The sequence below is a fragment of the Ambystoma mexicanum genome, chromosome 4q, assembly GCF_040938575.1.
Source record: "Ambystoma mexicanum isolate Mex_15411 chromosome 4q, UKY_AmexF1_1, whole genome shotgun sequence".
NCBI classification, from domain to species: domain Eukaryota; kingdom Metazoa; phylum Chordata; class Amphibia; order Caudata; family Ambystomatidae; genus Ambystoma; species Ambystoma mexicanum.
Window position 1 is genome coordinate 1,288,531,260 of NC_090928.1, and position 25,769 is coordinate 1,288,557,028.

The 25,769-nt window shown below is 44.9% G+C and overlaps 1 protein-coding gene across 2 annotated transcripts in view; it reads left to right on the plus strand.

Moving 5' to 3' along the window:
• The window catches only part of PEX6 (peroxisomal biogenesis factor 6), an 846,859-nt gene that overhangs the window by 549,611 nt on the left and 271,479 nt on the right, over positions 1–25,769 (plus strand). For both annotated transcript variants that reach the window (XM_069608918.1, XM_069608917.1), the window contains exon 10: positions 6,588–6,720. In XM_069608918.1, the coding sequence (XP_069465019.1) occupies positions 6,588–6,720 (133 nt within the window). The remainder of the gene's footprint in view (positions 1–6,587; positions 6,721–25,769) is intronic.

Consider the following 25,769-nt stretch of genomic DNA (forward strand, 5'->3'; position numbering starts at 1 on the left):
AGGCTAGGGAACGGCGCCCGCTCAGCCAAACCCTCCCTAGGACTTTGGTCAAAGGGAACATCACTGGGAGTGACTCCCCTCTTCGGGACAAGGACTCCCATTCCTGTAAGGAACCCCCTGTCCAGAATACATTGTCTGCCTACATGAGAATCTGAAAGACTGTTGTTACTTCTGTTTTGAATTTACCAAATAGTGACATGTCCTCAATCACTTTGGCTTCAGGTAATGCTGGATCTCGCCTGAACTCCACAGATAAAGAACAGCGACACACCCCTTTATTTGTAATTGCATGCATAAAATGACTGTGTCCTTGAATTGAGGAGAGGGAATCCTATGCAGAGGCGAGCCTCTGACAAGAAGACGTCCTGGAGGGGCGGAGCCAGGATAGACCGCAGAGCCAGCAGTATCGTGGGGAGCAAACAAGATGCTATCAAGGCGCCAGAAGGTTGGTGTCTGACAGGGCAAAGATGCCTGGGTCAACAAGGAGGCATGGGACAGTAAAGAAACCGTCTCGCCTGGTGGAGTGACCACACAGGAACCATGGCCGCCCTGGAACTCGTTAACTGATGCCAAAACCGACTGCATCGGAGACCTCAGAACCCGAGCTCCGCACAAGAATTGTATTAAGTGCAGAGCTGAGCAGTGGAAGGCAAGCACATGCTCCCAAAAAGGTAATGTTGTGGATAGAGGTGAAGAGAGACTTTAAGAATATAGGCTGAGAAGGCCACAAGAGGGCTTTGGGGAGCCCATAGAAACTGAAAGACATTGATACTCAAGGCAAGTCTGAAGAAACCACAAGGGTTACGGGAGCTGAAAAACCCAGACAGGCAGACACGATACCGAACCCCTGCTAAAGCAAGACTGACAGAGTGCCAGAAGCCTTTGGGGAGCTCTCAAAACAAAATCTGAGTCTGGGAAAGCCACAAGAGTTACAGGAGCCAAATAAACCTGAATAAAGATAAAGTAAGCCTATCCGAGGGCCAAAGGGGCTTGGAAAGCTGTGAGAAACAAAAGGAAAGGTTAAGGAAGCCATATAAACCCGAGCAGGCAAACGCCCTATCAAAGACGAGCTAAGCCAAGACTGTCAGAGGGCCGGAGTAAATCCGAAATACAGACCCTGTGTTCCTACCCAAACTCAACCACAGCGGGATGGCACAGCTTCTATTTCACAACAGCTGCCCTTGCTGGCCAAAGACCAGACTCTGTTAGTTAGGACTATCTCCACATCAGTCTGCCTGCTCACACTATGTAATTAACACCCTTTTACTCTCGTGGAACATACAGGGCATTCACAATACATTTTTATGGTCCAGACTGCTATGAGTTTCTGTGCTCATATGACATCATTGGTATACAAGAAACCTGGGCATTAAATGAAATAAGTTCCCCAGGTTTTGATGGGTATAGCACAGCAGTAACTGTTAGCGCAGCTCACTGCCGCCCCTGGGCTTGGTCTCTCGTGTTCACATCACACAGAGTGCATCTGTTCCCTAGGCTCACCCGAACGCTGGTTCCTCATAAGAGGACCGAGACAGGTAAGCGATGCATTGCAACAAGGATCTCTCCTGTTGCACCAACAATGTTACCTCCTTTGAACCCTCCCTCGTGTCTTCTCTCTTATCTTCCTTCTTGGTCCAGTTCATGCTCTCTGATCTGCAGGCCCTGAAGATTACTCTTATTGGCAATCGGTCACTCTTTTTTATTAATGATCTATCTCTGACCAGACCAACCGAATAATGCCTGGTTAGAAAATTATTTTCATTGCCTGCTTAGTTATAAGATAACGGATGACAAACTGGAAATTGGTAGCGATTTTAATAGGCAGCTGGAACCTCGCCAGAGTTGGATTCACTAATGGATGAAGAAAAAAACATCTGGGGCGTCCCACCAGTTTCTATTGCCACTCGTTACCATTCATGTCCTTGGGCACCTCAACGTGCTTGCTTTCTGTTCACAATGGGAACCAGGGCTTGCAATGGGAGGTTTCAGGATAACTTCTCCGGCTCAACCAACCTTTAGAATTCACTCCAGGTGTTCACTAATTGGCTATTTTTTTATCGGTCTAAGTATGGTAGATCACAATCTTTATGGTGATTGTGGTGGGTCGAAAGGAGGAGTGGGAAACCTTTAGGGCATTGTAGTGTCTTTTTAATGAGATTATATAGATCCAGCCTAATTTTTCCTATTGCTAAAGGGTTCCCCCTACCTATCTAAAAGAACTAAGGGTGCTTGTCAGTCAACAGGAAGTTCTAAAATAAAAATGTCCTCGGTCCAAACCTAACTCTACCTGACCCTACCACTAAGATAAACAACTTAAACTCATCCAAGAGAAGATCCTTATTCTCCTGGGTTGCTGATTTCTTCAATAGTCTCTGGATTAAATGTCTCTGTTTCACTGTTTTCCTCTTTTTATAATCTTCAATAAAGCCTGGATATCTCCTCCATGAGCTTTTTTAATTATTGGACAACACCCCTGGGTTGTCTGCTTTCTTTAAGGATGTGTTGTGGCCAATGAGTCTTTACATATTTTTGCACACTCTTGTCTCTTGTTTTATAGTTTCTCAATTCACCCTTGATTAGATTTCGAGGTACTTGATCCCCTTGTATAATGTCTCTCTTTGGGATCTTTCTTAGTGCTTTCTCTTCTATTCTCACACTCTCTTAGTACTAGGATACCATATTTCTTAAGACACCACTTTGGATTGTGTTTTCTCTGGTCTTCCTCTCTTGGTGTAGAAGACCGTATCCCTTCCTCCCAAGGTGTTTGTCTCCAGTCTCTCTATATTACCATTTTGAGTTTATTTGGTATTCGCTTTGCGAGCCCTCCACATTGCAAGTTAAACAACTTTAGTTGTTCTCTCTTCTTTGGGACTAGGACGAGTTACTCTTCATGCATGTTATTCCTCTCACAGGGTTGCTGGTTATGGACTCTAGACACCTTTCCCATTGGTAATTCAACAATTGTGTTCCTCTTGACTCGTCTTTGACTGGGACGAGTTTTACTCTTCATCTGTTCCTTCCCTGGCTGCCTCCTGTTTTTCCATTGTTTCCCGGTAGATTTAGGTGAGTATGGGAACCTGGCAGGGCTCAGCATTCGCTCAGGTATTTTTCTCAGTACTCTGTTTCCTCCCAATCTGCTTTCATCAGAGTACCAGTCTCGGCTTTCCCTTGGGCTGTTGCCGTCTACGGATGCAGACGACAGGGACCTCCGCTCGCTCCTGGCAGTGATGCTCTCACGTAATTGTGTGCTTTGCCCACCACAAATCGCTCGTGGTCACACCACCACTAGGTCCTGGGCACCTCTACTCTCTTGGGCATCAGTTTCCCCAGTGTCTTGCTTGCTTGTCTCCCGCTTTGGCGATCTTCACCTATCGAATGTCACGGGCTCCTCAGCTCGTTTCAACTCCGCTCCTTCTTGATGCGATAACTTCAGGGGGCTTCCCCTGCAAGACTCTTAAAGGGACCTCTTCTTCTAGTTCTCTGATGGTTTTGCTTCAGCATTGCCTGGAGCCACATATAAGGATGTTGCATTCTTCTTTCCATTAAGCAGTCCCATATATGCTGATAGTGTGGCTGATCCAGGGAGTTCCTCACAGGAACGTGAGTTCTTGTCCCCTAAGGAGGAGTCGCTCCCAGTGAGGTATCACTTGCTCAGACCCCTTGCGAGGGTCTTGAGTAGCGGGCTCACCTCCCCAGCCTCAAAGGAGGAGGATCCCCCCTGGGGTGAAGGGACGAATAACATTGATTCAGTCGCATGATAAAGAGGATGGAAAGTAACCATGAACCCATCGTATGCTTAATGTTATTCCCAGACCAGGTTACTTTGGGGATTGATCCAGTTGAATTTCATATTAAGATTTCGGAAGTGATTAAGCCATTGGTAACATCGATAGCAGTTAATCACCCCCCAAGACCCATCCACGCCTGCACTAAATTAAACAACTGTACTTGGTGTTAGGAACAATTTCTCGTTTAGGCAACTTTCACTCCATATTCTATGGCCTCCCAAACATGTTGCTTTTGTTTTACACCTTGTCTTGACGTTTTGCAGAGAAGTGACATCTTCAGCTTCACTTCACTGTCCTTTTGCTCATTTGTTATGGGGAAACTGACTAGCCCTACAAACTGTCAGTACTGGGAAACTGTTTCCCCTTTTTCTTTTGACATGTTACCTGTTTGGGTAACATTTTCATATTGCACACGGCACCTTCCAATGCAGTGCAAGGGGGATACTTTTGTATCGCCCTAGAATTACACCAAAGGGATTTTGGTTACTTTTTAATGCGCCTAAAGACAAGCTGGTGACAGCAGATACATCTTTACCGTTTTGCTATATTCTTAGTTAGCTCATTCTTGTTTCCCGCGTTTGGATACTAACTGTGGCTAGTGTCCCAAAATGGCCATGCCATGCGATTTTTCACTTGATCTTTGTCCATTTTGTTCTTTGGCCTTCTTCCTGACTTCTCAGGTCAGGAATTCCTTTTTATGGTCATGCATTTTCCCAGGAAAGCTGTTGATTTCATGGGCTAGTGCATGCCATGTGTGTATGGGTTCAGGAAGTGGGCTGGGGCTGTCTGGACCCGATCCACATACTGGTGCCTGTATGTCTAATGTGAATGCATGAGGCAGCCCCAAAGTTGTCCCTGATTGGACCACTGCTGATGTGCATGAGTTATGCAGGTCCTTGCCATTGGAGGGTGGAGTTTGATCACTCGCCTGAATTCAGGATAGCAGGAGTCCTGCAGCCATTCTAGCAGATCAGAAGAGGAGCCAAGTATCCTGTGTAGCTGTGCAGACGATGGAAGACAAGAGGGCAAATACTGAAGAGGCCTGGCAACTATTTCTTACTGCTGTCCCAGTGAAGCCCTGCTGGACTACCTGATCTCAGGAGACCCTTGCTAGTGTTTCGAACCCGCACTACTGTCCATAACATGAGTTAATAGTGCTGCACAATAGAGTAGAGGTAAGTGGGAGACAGGGTCCCCTGTACTATTGCCTTAAGATCTCACTAGTGCCCTCAAAACAAATAAAGCGAGTGATGTCAAAAAGATGTCACACGCTAAAAATACATCAGGATCACACAAGCCGTCACTGGATATTATGCAGGTTACTTTGAAAGAGATGGAAAAGGTGCAAAATATAAATCTCTTTCCCAACACCAATCAAGAAGCGGGTCATACTCAAGTGCTTTTGTATCGTCCATCAGTGTCTTTTGGACAAGGGGCTTTTTTTCTTATGTACCATAATTATACTACACCTATATCTTATAATCTGCTTTGGTAAGCTGATACCCCCGTAGCAAAAAGGTTATACTTGCCTCCAAAAGTCAGGACAGGCTCAAAGTAACAGCAGAAAATTAGGAGATCCCTTCAATGTGTATGGAGGGAAAACGGAAAAAAGAAAAACCTTCCTGACAATGATCGTCTGGCTCCATGTGGTGAAAGATCTATACAGGTGCGTTTCAACTGCCTTTTCCCATTTGTTTACATAGGGCCTGAATCCTACTGCACTGCATCTCTCATCTTGGGTCTGCTGTGTGTTGGCCCTAGCCCTAAGGGTTGCATGTACAGAGATGGCTTTGTTGGCAGCTGGATCCAGATAGCTAGCGGTTCCTGTCTCCAATCTCGAGCTTCTGTCCAGAATTCCTCCTGGCTCGACCTTAGGCTTTCAGAGAATATGGACCTCTGCTTTGGCAAACAGCACGAAGATGGAATCCAGGGGTTCAGCAGACAAGAGAGAAGCCATTTTAGTGACCTTACAGCAGTCCACAGGCAGCGATGATGGTGAACAAAGTGCTCTCACTCTGGAATACTCTTCCACTGGATCTGTGTCCAGCAGGGAAGCATCTGTTGTTCAGCGTGGATATCCACACAATAATCTGCTTGTTTTCTTCCAATCGTTTAGAAGCAAGCACTTAGGAAGCCACCTAGTTGGTATCAGAGTGCCATACAAAAGAGAAATAACAGGATTTCAAGCAAGCAAATATCTGTGGTGGCGGGATGGACGTCTTGGTTATTAGCTGCCGCAGAATTAATAATAGTGTGCTTAACAACCAGTTGTTTATGCACTTTTCCCTTCTCTCGGTCCCATCCCCTTGTATTACCCTGCAGTAATCACACCTATGTCTGTACAAGTCCTGGTACTATTTTGCAGCAACTTGTGTACTGTACTGTAGTGACTCTGGTTACGGCTTGTGGCATGGCGTAAACATAACAACCAAAGCCGTTCCATATTAGACCATGGGCTCCATGATGTTGTTCAACAAAATATACTAGATTTAGGCTGTATGCACTCACTGCATCCTTCGCAGGAGGTTTTTTTAAAGGTGATCCTTTCAGTTTGTTGTTGTATAAGGAGGGAGAGCCAGCCCATTCAGCAGAATAAATCTGAGCACCGGTTTCCTCCAGAGGCAGCCATTTAAAGTCTGGCAAATCAATAATACTGAGACTTTGTATGTGCATGTATAGGTTGTATATGTATTGTGCATTAACCATCTGTATGCATAGGACCACCTGCAGTTGTAGTGCAGTTGCCATGTCCATTTGTGACATCCTGATATAACGCCTGCATTTCTCTGCTTATAATAGTGCCTCTGGTCAGCTGAGAGAGGAGGAGGAGAGGGAGCTGCTTGCTGCTGGCTTCCCCATCATAGCTGAAGATTTTAATATTGCACTTGACCAGCTGCACAGTACTCTTGCACAGGCTGTTGGGGCTCCGAAGGTATGTACCATCGAGTACAGGAAGCAAAGGCCTAATGGCTGAAGGTATGTCCCATTGAATATAGGTCTCCTGGGGCTCCTTAGTAAGCAATGGCCTGATGGCTGGCTGGGACGAGGGATGTTTTGTGCCATTCCCCAATGCTTTCAGTGATTTGGCACAGAGGTGCTCTTCTTATTTGTGGATTTTACAGGGAGGAAGCAAGTCGTTTGGAATAGTTTCTTGTCATTTATGTTACATGTTTTAATTGATTTTCATACAACTATCCTTATTACAAATGTTGTATTAAACGTCATTATAGATTGTTGGCATAACATGCAACAGGATCATAAATATCGGGGACAGATGGAAGGGCTTTTCTTCTAATTTGACGAACAGCGTCAGCGCAAGTTATTTCATGGATTCAAAGAAGGAAAGTTTATCTTCACTTCATCCTCCATCAAGCCACAGGCCCTCGGGATGGCCCAAAGCCAGCCATTGCGTATTCAGAGCAGTTTATGCCAACTCAACCTATTTAACAAATGTGACCATAGATCTCTAGGTCTCGAACATGACGGTCAGTAATAAAGTAAAGTAGTCCGTCTCAATGCTGTGAACTTTCTGCATGTCGAGACATAGGAGGACCGCTCCACGTCCAGCATAAAGAGATTCTTTGCTTAGGCCTGAATAATGTCCAGTGAATGGCCCAAAAACAGAATGATAAAAACAATCCCAAATAGGCCAAATAATCAATGCACTGTTTGCTAGGAAAACAACCTGTTATTACATACAAAAAGTATCAGAACCGTACTAACATGGAGCTCGCCCGGACCAAAGCAGTTACGTCTTTTGTAGCGGAAAACCACAAATTAACAAAACTACCCATAAGAAAGATTGCAACATGACCCCACACTTCCCATTGACAAACACCCATATACATTTCTAATTATCGCCTATAGTCCATTACCCTATTGGTCACACATTATTTAAAAAACATTCCCCCAAACACGTGACCTGCTACATCGGCATTGTGTAACTTAGGAGTTGGTTGACTACCTGGTACATTGTTACCATTATACATTTCTTTAACGCGTAAATATTCTTGACTATCAAGTGGTATGCACCCCTCCGTCGGAGCATATCAGTGTGAATAGCAAGGTCAACTCTGCTTTGATAATACAATGGACCTTCTCCTAATACCAGACACTGTGGCATGCACAAACAGCTCCCTGCCCTTATAGATAAATGCATTGTCGTCACCTCTGCTCCTTCTGTTCCAAATCGTGGTACAGCCCTCGCATGTCTCCCCTCTTATCGCTCTGGGAACCCAGGTGCCCATGAATGACGTGATCCAGACCCTACACTTATGATTGAATTTTTCTTATTTATTGATCCCTAGAGTGCAGCGCCTGCTGTTCAAATAGTATGACCGCTCTTTGTGTGAGGGCAGTGGTACTATAAATCTTCATAAAACCTCTTAGCATCACATAACCCCATGCCCTGCTCACATTAATTCAACCTTCAAAAGACGCATGCCTAGCCTCCTCCCTGGACCCAACATTTCTTTCCCAGCTCCTCCGAGCGCTGCAGCTGGACTCAATTAACTGTTATTGGCACAGCGCGGCGCCCTATGGCCTTGACGGCATAACTTCTCTCTGGGGAGATGGAAGGGGTCTTGTCCCAGGAGCAACTGGACAGACCCGCAGCTCAACGTTAGGCCTGTTTCTCATACTTTCACAAAAATGCATCCTGTACTGTACCCTAAAAACTAACATGGCGGAACTCCTGCTACCTTAGTCCCTGGACCTCGCCTTTACTGCAGCACTTTGACTCCATTTCACACGCTGAATGCAAAATACATTACCCTAGCTTTAACCTCTGCATCTGCAATGTGAATACATTGTTGCTCTTTCTGTGTGGCTATATGGTGTTTCTAATATGTGTCAAAGCGAACTACTAATGGATACGTGTGCATTCTGATGTGCCAAATGAGAACTGCTCACATTAGGCGGCCTGCTAATATGTTTGTGCAGTCTAAATCTCTTTGCCTGCATGCGATGTTGCACTTCCATCCCAACACTCACCTCTTTAGTTAATACTCCATTAACTAACCCATCTTCTTCTATAATTGTCGTTTTGGGCACCCACACTTTGCACAAGTGACGTAAACTTTCCCCCATCAGGCATATTCCTCTGGGGTACATGTCATAAAACACCCCCCATCTCCTGCCAAATATACCCAATGCTCCACATAATTTTCTGGATCACATGGGGGGTAAGACAGTGTCCCCGGGGACCAACTGCTTGTTCTAATCTTAGCATCCTGTGCTCTATTTCACCATTCTACTTCTCGGCCTCTGTGTACATGTGTGTTTGTGAGGGGAGCAGCTTTACCTGTTATAGACACCGACATCATCATCGCACTCGTAGGCAGTTTCTTGGAGCAGCACCGTAGAATCATTTGACAGGAACAAAAAACAAGAAAAAATACCATGATAGGAAGCAGTACCTTTACGGCTCTCCCCAACCAAGACCGGGCCCATGAAAACATCGACTTGAACCAGTCTTCAGCACTCACTCCAGCTTTTTCTTCCATGGCAATCCACAAGCTGTGAAGGGCCTCTATGGCCTGGGTTAAAGATCCATTGCTCGCATAATGTGGGGGTATGTATGTGTATCTTCTTGCACGCAACCACTTCCATTGTCAAAAGTAAATCCAGAACATACCTATTCTGTAGGGTCATGAGACGAATAGCCCACAATTCTGTATTTATTGAATTCAGACCCTGCTGTGTCTGGTTTGCTATCTGGAGCATCTCCCACCTAATCTGCAACCATATGGTTAAACCTTTTAACACAATATACAGTAAATTTTATACACAAATTCATGATTACATAACACTAAAATCAAAAATATGACAGTCTACACATCCATCAGTCAAAATCATCAATATGTCAGATAACAGGAATAGAAAAAGCTATAAAAGACATAATCAAATGCATACAGTACTATAAAATCGAATAAGTATATTATTATTAAAATACATAGTACCATATAAGTCCTAAATAAAAATAAATAACCTTTCAATCATTTTAAGAGCCTTTAAAATGATCAAGAATCCGTCAATTTTTGTTTCTATTTCAAGCCACATATGATATAGCGTAAAATTCACAATAGTGTATCCCCCTGAGAATAAAAAACTCCATGTTTCATCAGATTTAATATTATCAATTGTATACCTTAAATAAAAAAATCCTTTAGCATGTACATCCTTCAACGTACTACATTTCGTAAAAAGATATCTAGTTATGTCTATGTCATGACCGCATAGTCTAAATATGCGCGTGTGGTATAATTTCTTCCATGCCCCAATTCTGGAGAATGTTGGGAGAAGATCCAACCTAACTAACATCATGAATCTTCTCACCTTACTATTAAAATTATTTGTAAGGTATTTACAGGGAACATCCACCTGAAATCTTTGTTTAACGTATAGGTGATACCCCCTAGACTTAACCAATGTAGCAATATTGGCGTCTCTATCCCAAGTATTTGCACATTCTTTTTTTATCTTTCTCTTCTTAAAAGTAATAGGAATTTCATTATCATCATTTTAGTCTCGGGAGGATAGCTTGGGGGCAACGTGCTCGTCTTTCAAGCAAGACAACGCAGAGGAACACAAGTTTGATCCCCTGCTCCATGCTTAGAAACCTCTGGGTATTAAGCGTGTTATAAATAACCAATTACAATCAATTTCAAAGCGAATTTCATTGAAAAAGGTGGACACATCTTTTTTCCATTCGGCCAATACATTTCCATAAACGCTATTATCCCACATCAATTTAAAGTTAGAAAACAAGGCCGAAGTTATTGCTCTTGCTCAACATTTGAATATGAGCTGTTCCCATCGCTATCCTTGTTTGTGTGCTTAATGAGATCAGGCCTAATGTAACGCTCACCTGGCTCCCACGGAGGCGCTGGTCTGGGTTGCTCTGGCCTCTTCAAGCGTGAAGCGCAGAATTCGGACCACTGATTGAACAGGGCCCCCAAATCTTGCTTGTCTGGCCCTTAGGAATATCCTTCTGCAGATGAGAAAGGGGATTAACTGTCTGCTGAATAGTGTGCTTGCTCCCCCCTTGCCCCCTTCGTTCTTCTCTGACTTCCTCCAAAACCCCCGGTTTAAGCTCACCTTATGGTTTGGAAGGATGAACTCTCCATCCTGTTTCTGGTGCAGGGGCGCGCGTTCGTCCAGTTACTTCACTGGTTTTCAGAATGGCGCTGGCACATCCACTTGACTTTTCTGAGCGATACGCCGTAAGTATGAAGATGCAAAAGTTCAAGTGTGAGCCTCCTTTTATGTTGTTTTTTTCTGTCCTTTATTTCAGGTGCAGAACCAAGGCGATGCGTTGAGGGGTTAAATTGCCGGTGGTAAAATCAGGTGAGTAAGTGATGAGGGCGACCCCTCTAAATGTCTTTATAGTTCCCCAGTAATGTCTTTTGTCCTTTCCCCATAGGGGCCGGGGTGCGATGCCTGCCAAAGATGCGGCGCCGACCCGAGATGTGGAATGGTTCACCAAGAAAAGCCGGTAAGTAATATGGCTGAAAATTCGGCTTTCCTCTTGTGTTCCCTTGCTCACCTTTTGTCTCTTCTTCTCTCCCCTAGGTGCAGAGATGTGGCGTCCGGTGCTGAGAGCCCCGATGGAGCCGGGCGGCGTCTCGGGAACAGGTGAGTGAAGCACGGCGCTGCAGAGAGCAACGCGGTGCTTTTAAATGGAAGTCTTCCTTCAGGAATGCTGGCGTGAAGATTCCGGATGCAAGTAAGAAGGTTGAATAAGTTCTTGGTTTTCACCTTTCTCTTCTCTTATTCCCTTACAGGTGTTCCAGGTTCGAGGCGGGCGTGGCTGGAGTCCAGGTGCAGGAGCAGACACGGTGAGCGTTCAGCTGCTGGGATGCAGAACAACGCGAAGCACGTGTGGCTGTCTGGGCGTGGCTTAAATAGCTTTGGAAGAAGTTCCAGGTGAGTATTCTTCCACAGCCCCACCCAAGTAACAAAATAGGTCCTTCAGAAAAATAGTCCCTCCTAAGCCTCATTTGGCTTGGTTCTTCATGCAGCATGGTCTGCTTCAGGTAAGTGCACCAAACACTTCCCCTTATGAGCCTGGCGCCTATGGCGCCAGGACTGATGTCCAACATGAGCCTGGCGCCTACGGTGCCAGGACAGAGTCCAAAGAGCCCCTATAAAGGGCCGCTGGGCTTTTACCCGGGGGCGTGATGCCTGCTCCCGGGGGTGCTGGGCCTGGCCTGGTGCTCCGGGGGTAGGCATCATGACACCTAATTAGCAATTAATCCCTTCCACTGGAGCACAGTTAGGAAGGCCCAACACTCTTCCCCAGAGCCTTCCCTCAAGTTTCTTAATCCACAATGTTTCTTTAGTTGTAAACATCTCCAAATCATAGCTTAAGCTAGCAGTTAAGCTGGATTTATAGTTTCCAAAAACCCTCAATCGAGAAACCACCTTTATATCTTATCAAATTCATTATGGTCAAGAATCTTCTTTCTATTTTCTGTGTCACATATCTTTCTATCTCCTTCGTATTCAAGGTATCAGGTATATACATTCCCAAATAAACATATGAGTGGACAACCTCAATCGTCTCATTAGCCATCTTCCATACAAATTTAGGATATCTTTTCTTATGATAACGGATTTCCATTAATTTTTTATAATTAATAATCAAACTATTAGCCGTGGAATATTTACAATTACCTTCTATGATTCTTTGAAGACCCATCTGTGTCCTGTCCAGCAATACGATAACCATGATATTTTTTTATTTCCAATTTATTTGAGGAAAGTTATGGCAGGCTGTCAAGAGATTCTCCCGTATCCGAAACATATTGGTTATAAAGTGTAGGTGCAAGAGTGCAACCTTGGCTGCAGTTTGGATGCCAGGCACAAGGAGGAGGTAAAAAATTCTCCCAGTTATGTGAACAGACTGAACTGTTCTGGGATCGCTTTGAGCTTGTCAGAGGAGTCTTGGGACCAATAATTTTACCTCCTATGTTGTTGAGCTCTTAGTGAGCAGCAAGCACGCTGATGGGGAGGGGGTTCAGTTGCAACTCGCGGTGGCACATGTATGACAGTAAAATGCGAGTCGGGCACTATCAGAATGGCCGAATGCCAGGTGGTGAGCCAGCAGATGCCTCTCTAGGATAGAGGACGGTGGAGATAAGCGTTTTGTCCTCACACCCAGTAAAAATATATGAATACAGATGTGCGATTAGTCAGGTCGGAAATAAACAGTCGTATTGTACCTTTCATTTGTGCCTACGAGTTCAGTGCCATTTCCTCCGAAGCAAAAGTAGAAGTGTGCCATTATTTGCACCTTAGCAGACTTTTCATTCAGTTAGATCCTTGACACATTGGTGCTCAATGTTTTAGAACATTACTGGTTGACTCATGCCACTACATCTTCCGAGAACCCCAGTAGGCCACTGCTGCGCAGCTTACTAGTACGTTCATCCATCTGTTGTTGGAGAACAGCGCACCTTCCCATTGTATTAGTGGTCTTATTTGACAGCGTGCTTGCTCTTTGTTTTTTGCACACTCGCTTTCATTACTGTCCATTATTACTGCCTGGACCATGTGTCCTTGAAACAGGCTTCGTATTCTTCAAAGGGCCAGGAGCACTAAACATTGCGCTATGAGAGGTGTCATTTCTTGCAGGATAAACAGTTTGGCCGTGTCTGTTGCATCGGGTATAAGGGTACAAATGTAGCAGCTCTCATTTGACTTTGCTATTCCCTCCTCCCTCATGTGGTTGTACCACCTATCTGTTGTGGGGTGGTGCACATTGTGACAAATTCTTTGATGTCATCCCTTCTCCCATGAGGAGAGCCCTTCTCACGTGGCCAGGGCGGCGCAGCCACTGTCCAATAATCCTCCAGGGGGTGGTGCACCATGGGAAGATCACATAGGGGAGAGAATACCCTCATTGGATCAAGGATGACAACCTAAGAGAGACACAGTACACTTCCGCCACAATCCCAGCACCCTCAGACTCTTACCCTCTCCATGGTGAAAGACTCCTCAATACTTCTTTTTATGCAAACAAGGTAGAAGTTTGTCCTCCTTTCAATTCTACTGCGATGAAGAAGAGCAGTCATGGCCTCCTGAAAAATAGTACTGCGATGAAGATGCCCAGAGTGCAGAAGAGCACCCAGCGAAACGGCAGTGAGCAGACCCGGCGACTCAATTTAGTCGAACTCAACAAACCAATAAAAAGCAAGGAAGGACGCCAAATGAAGACTAGTCCTTGCTCGAGGAGGTGCAAGGAAGAGGACTGTTTGCTGAAACTGGGATGGAAGCCAGGACACCCAGGGTGAGGTCGAGAGCTCCGTAGCCAGTCCCGAGATACTAGCTGGGACGGCAGACTGGCAGACGAAGACGGCAAGCGATCCTGAGGTATCAGAAGCAAGACGACCCCCTGAAGGAAGGCCGAAACTGCAGAGCCCTGCAGATGAAGCAGAGCCTTCACGCCCAACACGAGTTCTACGGCTGACAGAGGAAGCTGGGAGAAAGTAGACTCCCTCGCAAGCCAAACCCACAAGTAAGGGAAGGGGCAGGGTACCGCTAGAAAGCAGAAGTAGTTTTGGCAAGAGGAAAGGGGGAAAGACTACCCCATACCTAAGGTTTGGGACCCTGATGAGTGGAAGAAGTTGTGGCAAGCCGAAAGGGGAACAGAATACCCCAGACCCATGATATGGGAGCCTGAAAGTGATAGCAAAGAAGCTGTTACATCTTTGGTCGGATAAGGTAGTGCTTGGCAGGAGAGTAAACTAAATGTACCCAGAAAGAGGAAGACAGAAGGGAATACCACAGGTGCTCCTCTACATAGTCTCAGTACCTCGGAGAAAGGTGAACCAGGTTGGCTGTGCAATAGGTAGTCCTTGGCAGGAGAGTACACTAAGTCTTCCTGAAAGAAATGTTAAAGCCAGGCGACTCTGTGGCTTGCACGCATATAAAGGACAGTTGTGGCAAATGGTAGTACTTGGCAGGAGAGTACACCAAGTCTATCTAGGAAAAGAATTGTGCTTGTTACACAAGTCTGGGGCTCGCATCCATATAAGAATAGTTGAAACTAGTCTTCTTAGTCACAGTACTGGGGAGAAGAGTAAACCCGGTTGGCTCTGTTAAAGTAAGAGAAACCTGGGGAAGGGAGACCACCCCTAGGATTGTGAATATTGTGGCGAAGGCAAGAGAAGGGATATGTTTTAATGTGAGGGCTAGAGTTAGCGTTTTGACACAACGGTAGACCATTCTTTATTTTTGACATCCTGACGGACCCATTTAAGATTTACTTTGAGGCAGGAAAACCCCATCTTACTGTTAGGGCTAGCGAGGCCTTTCCCCAACCCTATTTCTACTTTAATAAAAGTCTGTGGCAATAAAAATACACCTGCGTGTCGATCTCTCACTACTGTACTCTCACAACATCCACAACTGGATCTAAATAACACCTTTATATTCAATTTAATTTTCTGTTTCCCTTTTATTTTTTGCCATTCCTATACTTGATGTTTCTGTGTCATTACTATACCCTAGCCCCGTTATATGCATAAACCATATAAAATGACATATAATAAATGAAAGAAGAAGACGAAACAGAAGCATCCTATATTTAACAATATGTACATTGCACTACTTCTTAATCCTGGATGCTCTGGGAAAGAAGAAAACGTAGTGTCATTGTGACCACGGGGGAACATCAGTTGCACGAATGTCACTACAAAGTTAACTACATTCATTTCTTTAATGTCACAGTTCTTGAGGTTCTGCAGGAGTTGGTTCTGTACCAGTTGCTTTCCGAATATCAGATAAATGAACCCAGTAACACAGTTGTTTCACTTGTACAGCAGACTGGGTGGCATATACGACCATGAGCAGACCTTGATACTGACAGTCGTTCCGCTTCCTCATGAAGGAACGCACGTAGACAAATTCTCAGGGGTAAATCTGTAGAGATGTTGGGTCGACCATAGGCGTGGCAGCTATTTCTTCTCTACTGGAGGGAGCTGTTGGGAGATTAACTTTATACATTTAGTTAAATCCCTAAAATACTCCTGAAACTCCCCACCCAAAATCTCAGCTGCCCTGTGTGCATCTGATGCAGTGCGTACAGGTGTGAGTGGTGTGTGTAACCTTTTCCCTGTTACTATCTTGTGCGGGGACAGGTGGTCGCCCTTACCTGGCTGGTCCCTAACGCTGAACAGAGCCAAAGGAAGACAATGTAGCCTCCCTAAAGTATGACACAGTTTGACAGTTTTTCTTTCAATAGACCATTGAGACATTCTACGATCCCGTTGATTTGAGCACAATTTATGGTTAATCCCTAGTAGGGATGTAATCTCTTTAAATAATTTGTTGAAAAAGTGAGTCCCATTGTTGGACCTTAGGACGTCCTATGTGTGCCAGTGAGGAAAGGCCTTGTGTACTAAAAATTAGGCTGCTGATTTAGCATCTGGCTTTGCGCAAGGGCCCTACTCAATTCATCGGGACAACGGACGCGCAACAAGATAACGAGAGTTACTGCACCTGTTTATCATATCCACATAGTCCATGTGGAGTTCCTGAAAAGGTTCTGTTGGACGGGGCAATATGCCATGCATCGTTCTGAGGGTGTGTCCGTTGCTGTAGAGGTGACAGGTAGTACAATTCGTCATGAATTTATTAACATATTCTTGAAGGTTGCTGACAAAGCAGTCCTCCTGGATATCGGCTGCAATATACTGTTTAGACATATGCTTTGGGAAACGAAGTTGCTCAAGAGCAACCATAAGCAATTCCCGCTGCATTTCTACTTTACCTGTAATGTTTTTTCTCCAGATAAGATGCGTCGGCGACAGTGAGCACCCTGTTTCACACACACATCCTTCTCCTCTTGGGGTGCCTGCCCTTGCAATTCAATTATTTGAGTGAGCGGGACTGGCTGCGATTGTTGTATGGCTACCTCAGGATAGGCTGTGACGTCTGGCACTTCTAAATACGCTGCTTCTTTGGTGGCCCTGTCTGCGGGATCATTACTGAGGGAAACCTAGTCTGTGTCCCGGATGTGAGCGGGGCATTTTACCACTACTACTAGTAATGGGCGGGATAAGGCATAAATCAATCTTTCTAGCAATGCTGCATGTTCCACAGGTGTCCTATCGGCCCTCTTGAACCCTCTCCTTTGCCGTTAGGACGACCCTAAATGCACTGTAGATGTGACATATGCCGAATCAGAGTATATTGTTACTAGGCCCCCTTGTGATGCTTCTAGTGCTTTAATCCGTGGAATCAGTTCTGCTACTTGTATAGAATAATATGTTGGTAAACTCTTTTTAACAGTTACTTCATACTCTCCATCTACAAGGCGTACCACCGCAGCACCTGTATCCTTTGGCCTGTCTCCTGATCAATGTCAGTGAACCATCAAGGAAGAGCACCTCCCCCTCTTCAAGTGCATCCTCCCTCACATGAATAAAGTCATCCTCGGGTCCTTCATATGTGACAGTCATGCTCCTGCTCCCCTGGCTGAACGGGTACTGCAATGAATGTAGCGGGGTTCACTGTGCGATAACTTACAGGGTGAATGGAGGGATTGAATAATATGACCTCATAACCCAATGCTGTTTGAAAAGTGAGGGTTGATTTGGAACTCTGCAGAATGGCAAAAACAGTGTGCTCCACATATAATCCCATCGTTATTGCAGATGATTTTTTAATTGTAAAGCCTGCTGCTGCTGTGAGCGCCTATTCGCAAGGGAACTTACCCTGCATTATTGAGTCCAAAATCCCACTTTAATAGGCCACAGGCTTGTGTCCCCATAGATATTCCTGGGTCAACACTGCTGTCATTACTTCCCCATTTGAATGTGAGAACAAACAGAATTCCTTTGTCTAATCGGGATTACTAACACTGGAGCGTTCGCATTCTTAAGTTCTTGGAAATATGTGATAATTTCTCCTGTCAATGTGAGTGACATTTTAACTTTCTGCGCTTAAGTCCTTGCAACAAAGGCTTTGTGTAGCTGGAGTAGTCGTTACACAATCCTAGAAACTGTTGCATCTCCTTCACGGTGGTAGGCTGCGGTGTGTTTTGTGCTGCAGTTGCTCTATCGGGGGTTACCCTTTTTCCTGCTGAGGATATAATTTGCCCTATATATACCACTTCCTTCTGACAATACTGCATCTTGCCTTTGTCCACCTTCTACCCCTTTTCTACAAGCAATGCCAGTAGTGCCACTGAGTCCATTCTGCAATGCTCTTCGGTGTTACTACACCCTAGAAGGTCATCTACATACTGAATGATGATGCTCTGAATGTGTATGTTACCCAATTCTATATTCAATATTTTGTTAAAAATACTAGGGACTCGCAATACCCATGAGGGAGACTTGTGTGTAGCAATTGCTGCCTACGATACGTAAATGCAGTAAAATACGGAGAATTGGGGTGCAATGTGATGGAGAAAAATACATTTTTCAAATCAGTTATAGTAACATCTGTGGCCTAAGTGGGTATGTTACAAAGGATTGTGGTGGGATTCGGTACTATTGGGAATTCCGCCTCCACAATGTTGTTCAAAGGACGGATATCCTGTATCATTCTCCAACTTGAGCCTTTTGCTTTCTTTACAGGATATATACCTGTGTTGCATGGGGATTGTGATGGTACTATTGTGCACTGCTGCCATAATGCCACAATGTCATACATTCCTTCATCTGCCTCTCTGGATAAAATGGGTATTATTGTACTCTAGCTAATATTACACCCTGCTTCACCTTTATGTGAACCGCCCCTATGCTCTTCAATAACCCTACATCGTGAGGTCTACTGGTCCACAAGGTGCTGGGTACTTTTGCCATGTCTTCCTGTAAGTGAGTGGGTACTAGTCTAACAATAAGTGTTGTGTGCAGTAATTTTCTGTGCTGCACCATGTCCTTATAAGGGATACACATTTCGAAAATGATTTCTCCTTCATTGTCTGCATCTTCACACAGCTCATCAGACAACCCCCTCAATGGCCAGGTGGGATCTATACACGAAACCGTGCGCCACTCACCTCCTTACTTATTAGTCCCAAACAGTATAACCGCCTCGAACTCTAATGTGAGGATGGTACCTGGAACATGTTCTTGAGAGTCTGCTGGCCTAAACAAAAACTCCACTGGTACTCTCCACGTGTTTACTTTCATTTTTGGCACTGCAAGAAACCTGACAGTGTCTCACTGGCTAGTCCCCGGGGATCTGTCATCCAGGTGGCCAGGAAATGACCATCGCTATTGTATCCAGTTCCTGGGTGTGGACCAGTGAGGGAGTATCACCTGACTGGGGGATCCTTGGGGATTCGGAGTGAGACACTGATGGGTGAGATGCAGTATTCCCCCCTTCTTTCAACACATTTTCCCCATCCTACCATGTAGGATATTCCAGAACACATCTCCCCTCCCCCTTTTCCGACACAAACACTTTCGCACAACATGAAAGACAACAGACTAACACCAGAGCCATTTGCCTGACATGTCACGATACAAGGGTCAGGCAAAGTCAGGCAATGACCAGAATCACACACACCTGATGGCCCTTTTCCTTTTACACAGGGATAAAAGGTGGAGCATAAGAGCACAAGACGAGCAAAGCAAAGCGCACAACGTGAGAGCTTATTCAGCACAGCAGTTCAAGAGGAGGAGACAGATGGCGCATACTGAGAGGGTTACAAAGAGAGAAATGACCTTGCCCTTTCCGTTCAAGACATCTGATACCTCCGCAGAAGGAATCGTAAGGCCGCAAACAATAGCCTGCATATGTTGCAACAGATGTCAAAAGAACATGAGACCCTCCTCCGCTGATAACCAAGCCGTGGAGATACCCTGGTCTCCGTGGCACCAACCTTAACTCGAGGGAGAAGAAAGCCAAGCAGTACTATCACAGCCAGTGAGTCGAGGGGAGAGTCGATAAGAAACCGAAATGTGATGAACGAAAAGTAGCAAGAGGCTAATTGAACTGTGAAAACATAAAGACCTATTGAAGCTAGAGGGGGAAAACCAGCAACAAGGAAGTCTGGCACCACGTGAGTGTTCACTTAGGAAACTCTGGCGATTACCCGATTGTTGAAACTACAATAACCAGAAGGCTTTGGAAGAAAGCGAAAATGGGGTCAAAAGGGGCCTTGCAAAATCCTCTATACAGTCAAAAGTCTTTAACCAACAGATGATTGTGAAGCGAAGGAAAATGAATCCTGCTTTGTGAAATTAGCAAAAGAAAAGTGTGTTACAAAAGTTGGTAGGAGTGAAACCGGCAGAAGGGTGCTGACAAAAGGGCTGAATTCTGAAGTCCCTATGAACAATGTGTTGACAGGATGTGTTGACAGGAGTGAACCCGACAGAGGGATGTCCTCAGAGAATTGTTAGAAAAGACATTAAGACTCGTGAAAGTAAGAACAGCCATAGTGAACCCTAAGGAGGGAGGCTAGTGTTTCAATTGTTGAAAAAGACATTGTGATTCGTGAATGCAAAAACAGTCATAGTGATCCCGAAGGAGGGAGGCTAGCATTTGAATTGTTGAAAAAGATATTGTGCTTTGTGAATGCAAGAAAAGCCATTGTGAACCCGAAGTAGGGAGGCTGGTGTTTGAAAAGGGGCTGTATCCGAAGGAGAGAAATCTAGGTGTGGAAAGTTCATTGAGAAAGGAACTGTTTATTTAATTTGTTGAATACGACCCGTGAGGGGTCTGCACCCGGAAGCGGGGGACCCAGGGTTGAAGTCATTACCCACAGTATACGTGAAACAGAATTTTGTGTTTGTTTGTTGAAAACATCAGGTCCTCGAAGGCAAGAGTCTTTTGTTAAAAGAGACTTAACCATCAAATAACCTGAGAGCTGGTACAGAACTGTTGGCTTGTGCTGGGAAAGCTTGAGCGTGTGCTGTGCTCCAAAGTCCCACCTTGTCCCGTGCTCAAAACATTGGGAAGGAAGACCTCCACTACCGCATCTTGGCTCATTATTTGTGAAGACTTCTTTCTTTCTTTCTTGAGACCATTATCCCACACTTCTGTTTGTATTTAGAGTAAGGATTGGCAATATGTTTTTCTGAGTAAAGGCCTTTTATTTTGACACAATGCCACTAGGACTGCCTTCCTTTTCATTTGATGGGTGGTCGAAGCTTGCTCCTATCTTAAATTTAGGTTTAGATCAGGCTTTTTCCCCACCCTGCATTTCCAGTTTAATAAACACCCTACAACTGTGATCACTTGTGTCTGTCTTTACTGTTGCTACCATGAGTTTCTTACAGCATCCATCCCACCAACACGGTCACTCCACATAGGACCAAATCTGGATGTATTGGCACCCCTCTGGCAGCGCCATCACCATAAAGTGTTTGTATTAGTACAGCAGACCTAGCATAATTTATTCCTGGGATTGAGCACACTACACTGTCCTCAGTAAATGCAATAGTCATGCATAGCTTACTCAGGAGGTGCCTACCTAACACGTTCACAGGGGTATCTTTTGAAAATAACGGGGCTACCACCTCTTGGGTACCTACCAGTATGGGTAGGTCTTCTGTAAACTGAACCAACATTATTTCCCCAGAGAACATCTTTGTGTCCATTACTTCTCCTGATAAGGTGCCACAGCACAGAGACTTCCATACTAAAATACTAAGCATTATGGACAGAGGCAGGGCTGCCCTTCTAATTCTCCTCGATTTAAGTGTCGCGTTTGATCTCTTAGATCATGACCTCCTTAAATTGGTCCTAGAGAAAACTGCCAACTTCTCTAAAGAGGCGATCGATTGGATAACCTCCTTTCTTACCAACAGAAAATTGCGAGTGCACTGGGGGGACAACAAATTCTCCTTTTGAAAAAGACATCCTATGCAGCGTCCCACAGGGAGCTAGTATGTCACCACTGCTATTTAATATTTACCTGAGGTATCTATTCTTAGTTCTCGACCACATTAACATCTTCACCAATTATGCTGATGATACTCTGATGATAGAGCTGAGCGGGGACTACAAGAAGGACAGCAAACTGTTATCCAGAACTTACGGAATTGTGGATGGACGCAACCTGGATGTGTCTGAATAGTAAAAAAACAGAGCTAATGGTGGTTGGCTCTCATCAAGCTAGAGCCAAATTATCCCCCTCATATAGCTCATTCCAGATAGGACACCCATATTAAGGTATTGGGCAAAGTTAAAACTTAAGGAATGATGCTTGAAGCATCTCTGGGAACTGAAGCCCAAACACAATATGTAAAAAAAAAACTGTTCTTACTACCTTAGGCTGCTGAAAGCCATTAAACCCTACCTGACGGACGACAACTGTGCCACCATAGCAAGGGAAACTATACTTTCATGCCTGGACTATGGCAGTGCACTTATCCTAAGCACCGACAAACAATGCCTCGCTAGCTATCAACATATCCAAAATAATGCAGTTAGAATAACTAAGCAAAAGTCCAGATCTGAACACATCAGTGAGGCCCGAAGAGAGCTTCATTGGCTGAAAATCGAAGGTAAGGCGCCGTTCAAGGCTCTTACCTGCCTTTATGGGACAGCCCCAGCCTATCTAAAATCAAAAATCAACTTCTATGTACCTAGTCGAGCCTTGAGATCAGCTGACTTGGGCAAGATTACTGTAGCCCCACACAAGCGCACATTTGGACTGGGAAGAGCCTTCCCGATTGTGGCAGCAGGAAAATGGAACAACCTACCAGCTAACATGAGAATGGAAGCGAAACACATCTTTTCAAATAAATCCTGTACCCCTGCAACTCCAGTAGTATGAACAGCCTGTTTGTGTGTCTTGTGACTTTTGTGTCTGTTATCGGTCTGTGTGTCTGCTGTGTTTTTGTTTCTGCGCCCCCCGGGGCCTGCGAGCTACCAGCGCAATACAAATAAACAAATGGGAAGTGACCTTCCTTAATAAAGCACTTTATAGCTCCTGTGTCTACCATAAATGTGAATGTTTTACTACCTATCCTCACACCTATCTGGAGTTCCTCTTCTGGGCCAGTAGTGACTGACAGGACTAAGCACGCCAGGGCTATTTGTGGGCTGTCATATTAGGGATAGGTGTTCGACCCCGGGAGTGAAAAAACGCACCATCCTAGTACACTTGCTCGCTGTGTAAGGGGTTACCATACCCTTTGGTGGGTGTTCTTGTCCGAGGGCGGAGATCGGGGCTGTGGGGCTTGTTGCTGTATGTAGGCTGGTGCGAGATTTGGGCCTGGGTTCTGCATTTGCTGGTGTGGAGGTCTTGGATACTGATACTGTGGTGGTTGTCCAGGGTTAGGCGCGTGTGGGGTCCTGGGGCAATTGGGCGCATCATCTATGATGGTGGATTATAAAATGCAGGTCCACCAGGGTAAGTGCGGGGATCATAAAAATATACTGATCTGCTCCTACACTCTCACACTAAGTGTCCTGTCCTGCCACAGGTCCAACACGGTCCCGGTCCCCCAAACCTGGGCCTCATTCACCCGAATCCACCTCCTTGTACTCCATCAAAACCTCCTCTTCCTCTCTGATAACCTCACACGTCCCTTCTATTGTCTGGGTACCCTTGTTAATTTTCCGTCCATTCCAGTGTTTGCCTGTGTCCTGCTGTCTCTCAGCGGAGCTGGTAATTGGTGCCCCTTCTCCTGCAATGATGCACTATTCTTCCCTGAATCTCAGCCCATCCCTTCGCTTCTATCCCTACTACTTCATCTAAATCCTTTTGCACATCTTTGAGGAGTCCGTTCTGTAACATATGATCAAATATCGCAATATTCTTGTCTAACGGCTCTCCTGTCTCCACGCTACCATTCCATGAATCTGGTTTATATACAGTGCAGGGTCTTCATCTAACTTCATGGTACGGGTCATAATCGAATTGATTTCTGGTGTGTCTGGGTATGCTGACCTTACTGCGTTCCATACTCTCATTCGCCAGTCATTAAACTGTGCTCCATCAAGATTTTCATTATTCATCTGTACCCCTCGGTACCACGCCTTCCTCCATATGCCATCTGCCTTTTCTCCTAGCAGTGTGGCAAATAAACGGTTAATGTCCAACACTGCCAATGTAATCCCTGCAGTCTGTTTTTCTAATGCATATATCAATTTGCCTACCCCCGCTGTGAGTAAAGGTAATGCCTTCACTACTTTGTTTCTGTCCATATGTGGCCAGGGTACATACAGCCTTTTGACCTTGTCGTGTCCTAACGCTTGGTCCCAATAGGCTCTCTACTGTGATAAATCCTGCAGAGTAATCACTGATTCCCCGGTGATGATCTCCTCCCACATAGCCAGGGGAAACCAGCCACCACCTGATGCTGACCCTGGGGGAAGTATTATGAGGGAGGATCATGTGGGAGGGGATGACTATCGGGAGGAGGTGATGATTCCTTTGGAAGAGACACAGAATTCTCCCTCTGGCCCCTGAAACTATAACCTCTAAAATACTGATAGCATATTGAAAATCTGAGCAAAATACGATTACACATAATGCTTACTTAACATCTCCTGTTTCTCACAGTTTTGATTCAAACAAGTATTCAAAGCAATGCAGTATTAAGAAGTCTAAAACTCCTATGGACGCCAACTCCCATAAAACCTCGAGTACTGGGAGGAGGAAGAGGAGAACAGAGTTAATGTGGAGCAGACGAAATAACAAGCTAAATGTGCAGACTAGTTGTTGTAATGGAAATCAGCTGTGCGGGACATTTAAAAAGGGCGTGCCTTTTCAAGTTGAATGTGAAGGAGGAGAAGAGAGATGCAGCGCGGGGGAAGCGGGTAGCAGAACTGGAGGCAGACACATGAGAGCGACTGTGAGGAAGGAGTCAGGCGCATCCTACCAGAAATGCGAGAGACCGAGAGAAACACAGTGGGTGCTGCAGGTGAACCGCTGAGGAGCCGGCAGCAGTGGAGAGGCTGTTATAGACGCGGTCTCAGCAAGAGCAGCAGTTTCACCGTGCCACGTGTCGGAAAGGCCAAAACACACCTGTGAGTCTGCCCAGAAGTATTGGGAGCCTGGGGCGTACCGACAAGCGTACAAACAATTGGGAACGTATTTTGAATATCAACCAAATGATATAGAAAGACAGAATTTACACAAGTCTATATATATTAGATGTCAATATGGGGAAAGCTGGATTAAATGTTGTCATAAGCAAATGAACACTAATGAAGCAGGTGAAAGGCAAGAGCTTTACAAATCTTCATATGAGATGTGAATATGGGAAAGATTGGAACAAGTATTGCCACAAGCCAATGAATACTAACAATGAAGTTGACAAACAAAACTTGAACAAGTTTCCATATATGAGATGCCAATATTGGAGGAGTTGATACAAGTAATACCTGGGCCAATATAGTATAAAAAGTGAACAAGTAAAACTGTGTTATACATAAAGAGAAAGAGAACTGAAAGATAAAGAAAAGATTGTAAGAAGACCTGGTGAAAGAAGTGCATCAGGCAGTAAGCCTTTGGTGACGAGATACCTGGCAGGAGAGTATACCAGGGGATCTATGAAGCCTAGACAGGGATTCCTGGCAGGAGATCACACCCGGAGATCATCTTTAATAAGTTGCTGTATAGAAGAGATACTTTTGCCATCCTTAAAAACACCATTGCTTGGAAAAGACGTTTCACCATCTTTAAGAGTGTTAGATGAAAGAGAAATTTCTACTACTCTTAAGGAACCACTTTTATGAACAGAACATTTTCAATATTCTACCTGAAACAGTTCAGTGGATGGGAATCAACCCCTGAATACAAGGTTTGTTTTGTTGGATTTACATACTTAGTTTTTGCACACGTTATGCAGAATTTAATGTAGAGACCTTTACCTTGCACCTTTTGGTGTTCATTTTTAGTGTGAGGGTCAGATACGTTCTGGACATAAGGACAGTTTGCTTAATTTGGACGACAGAACACCCAGCAATCCCTAGTTTTGATTTCCTAGGCAGGGAAAAACTCTTTGACAGGGACAGAAAGGCCTGTATCCAAATATTTTAGTTTAATAAAATGTCTAATGTTGA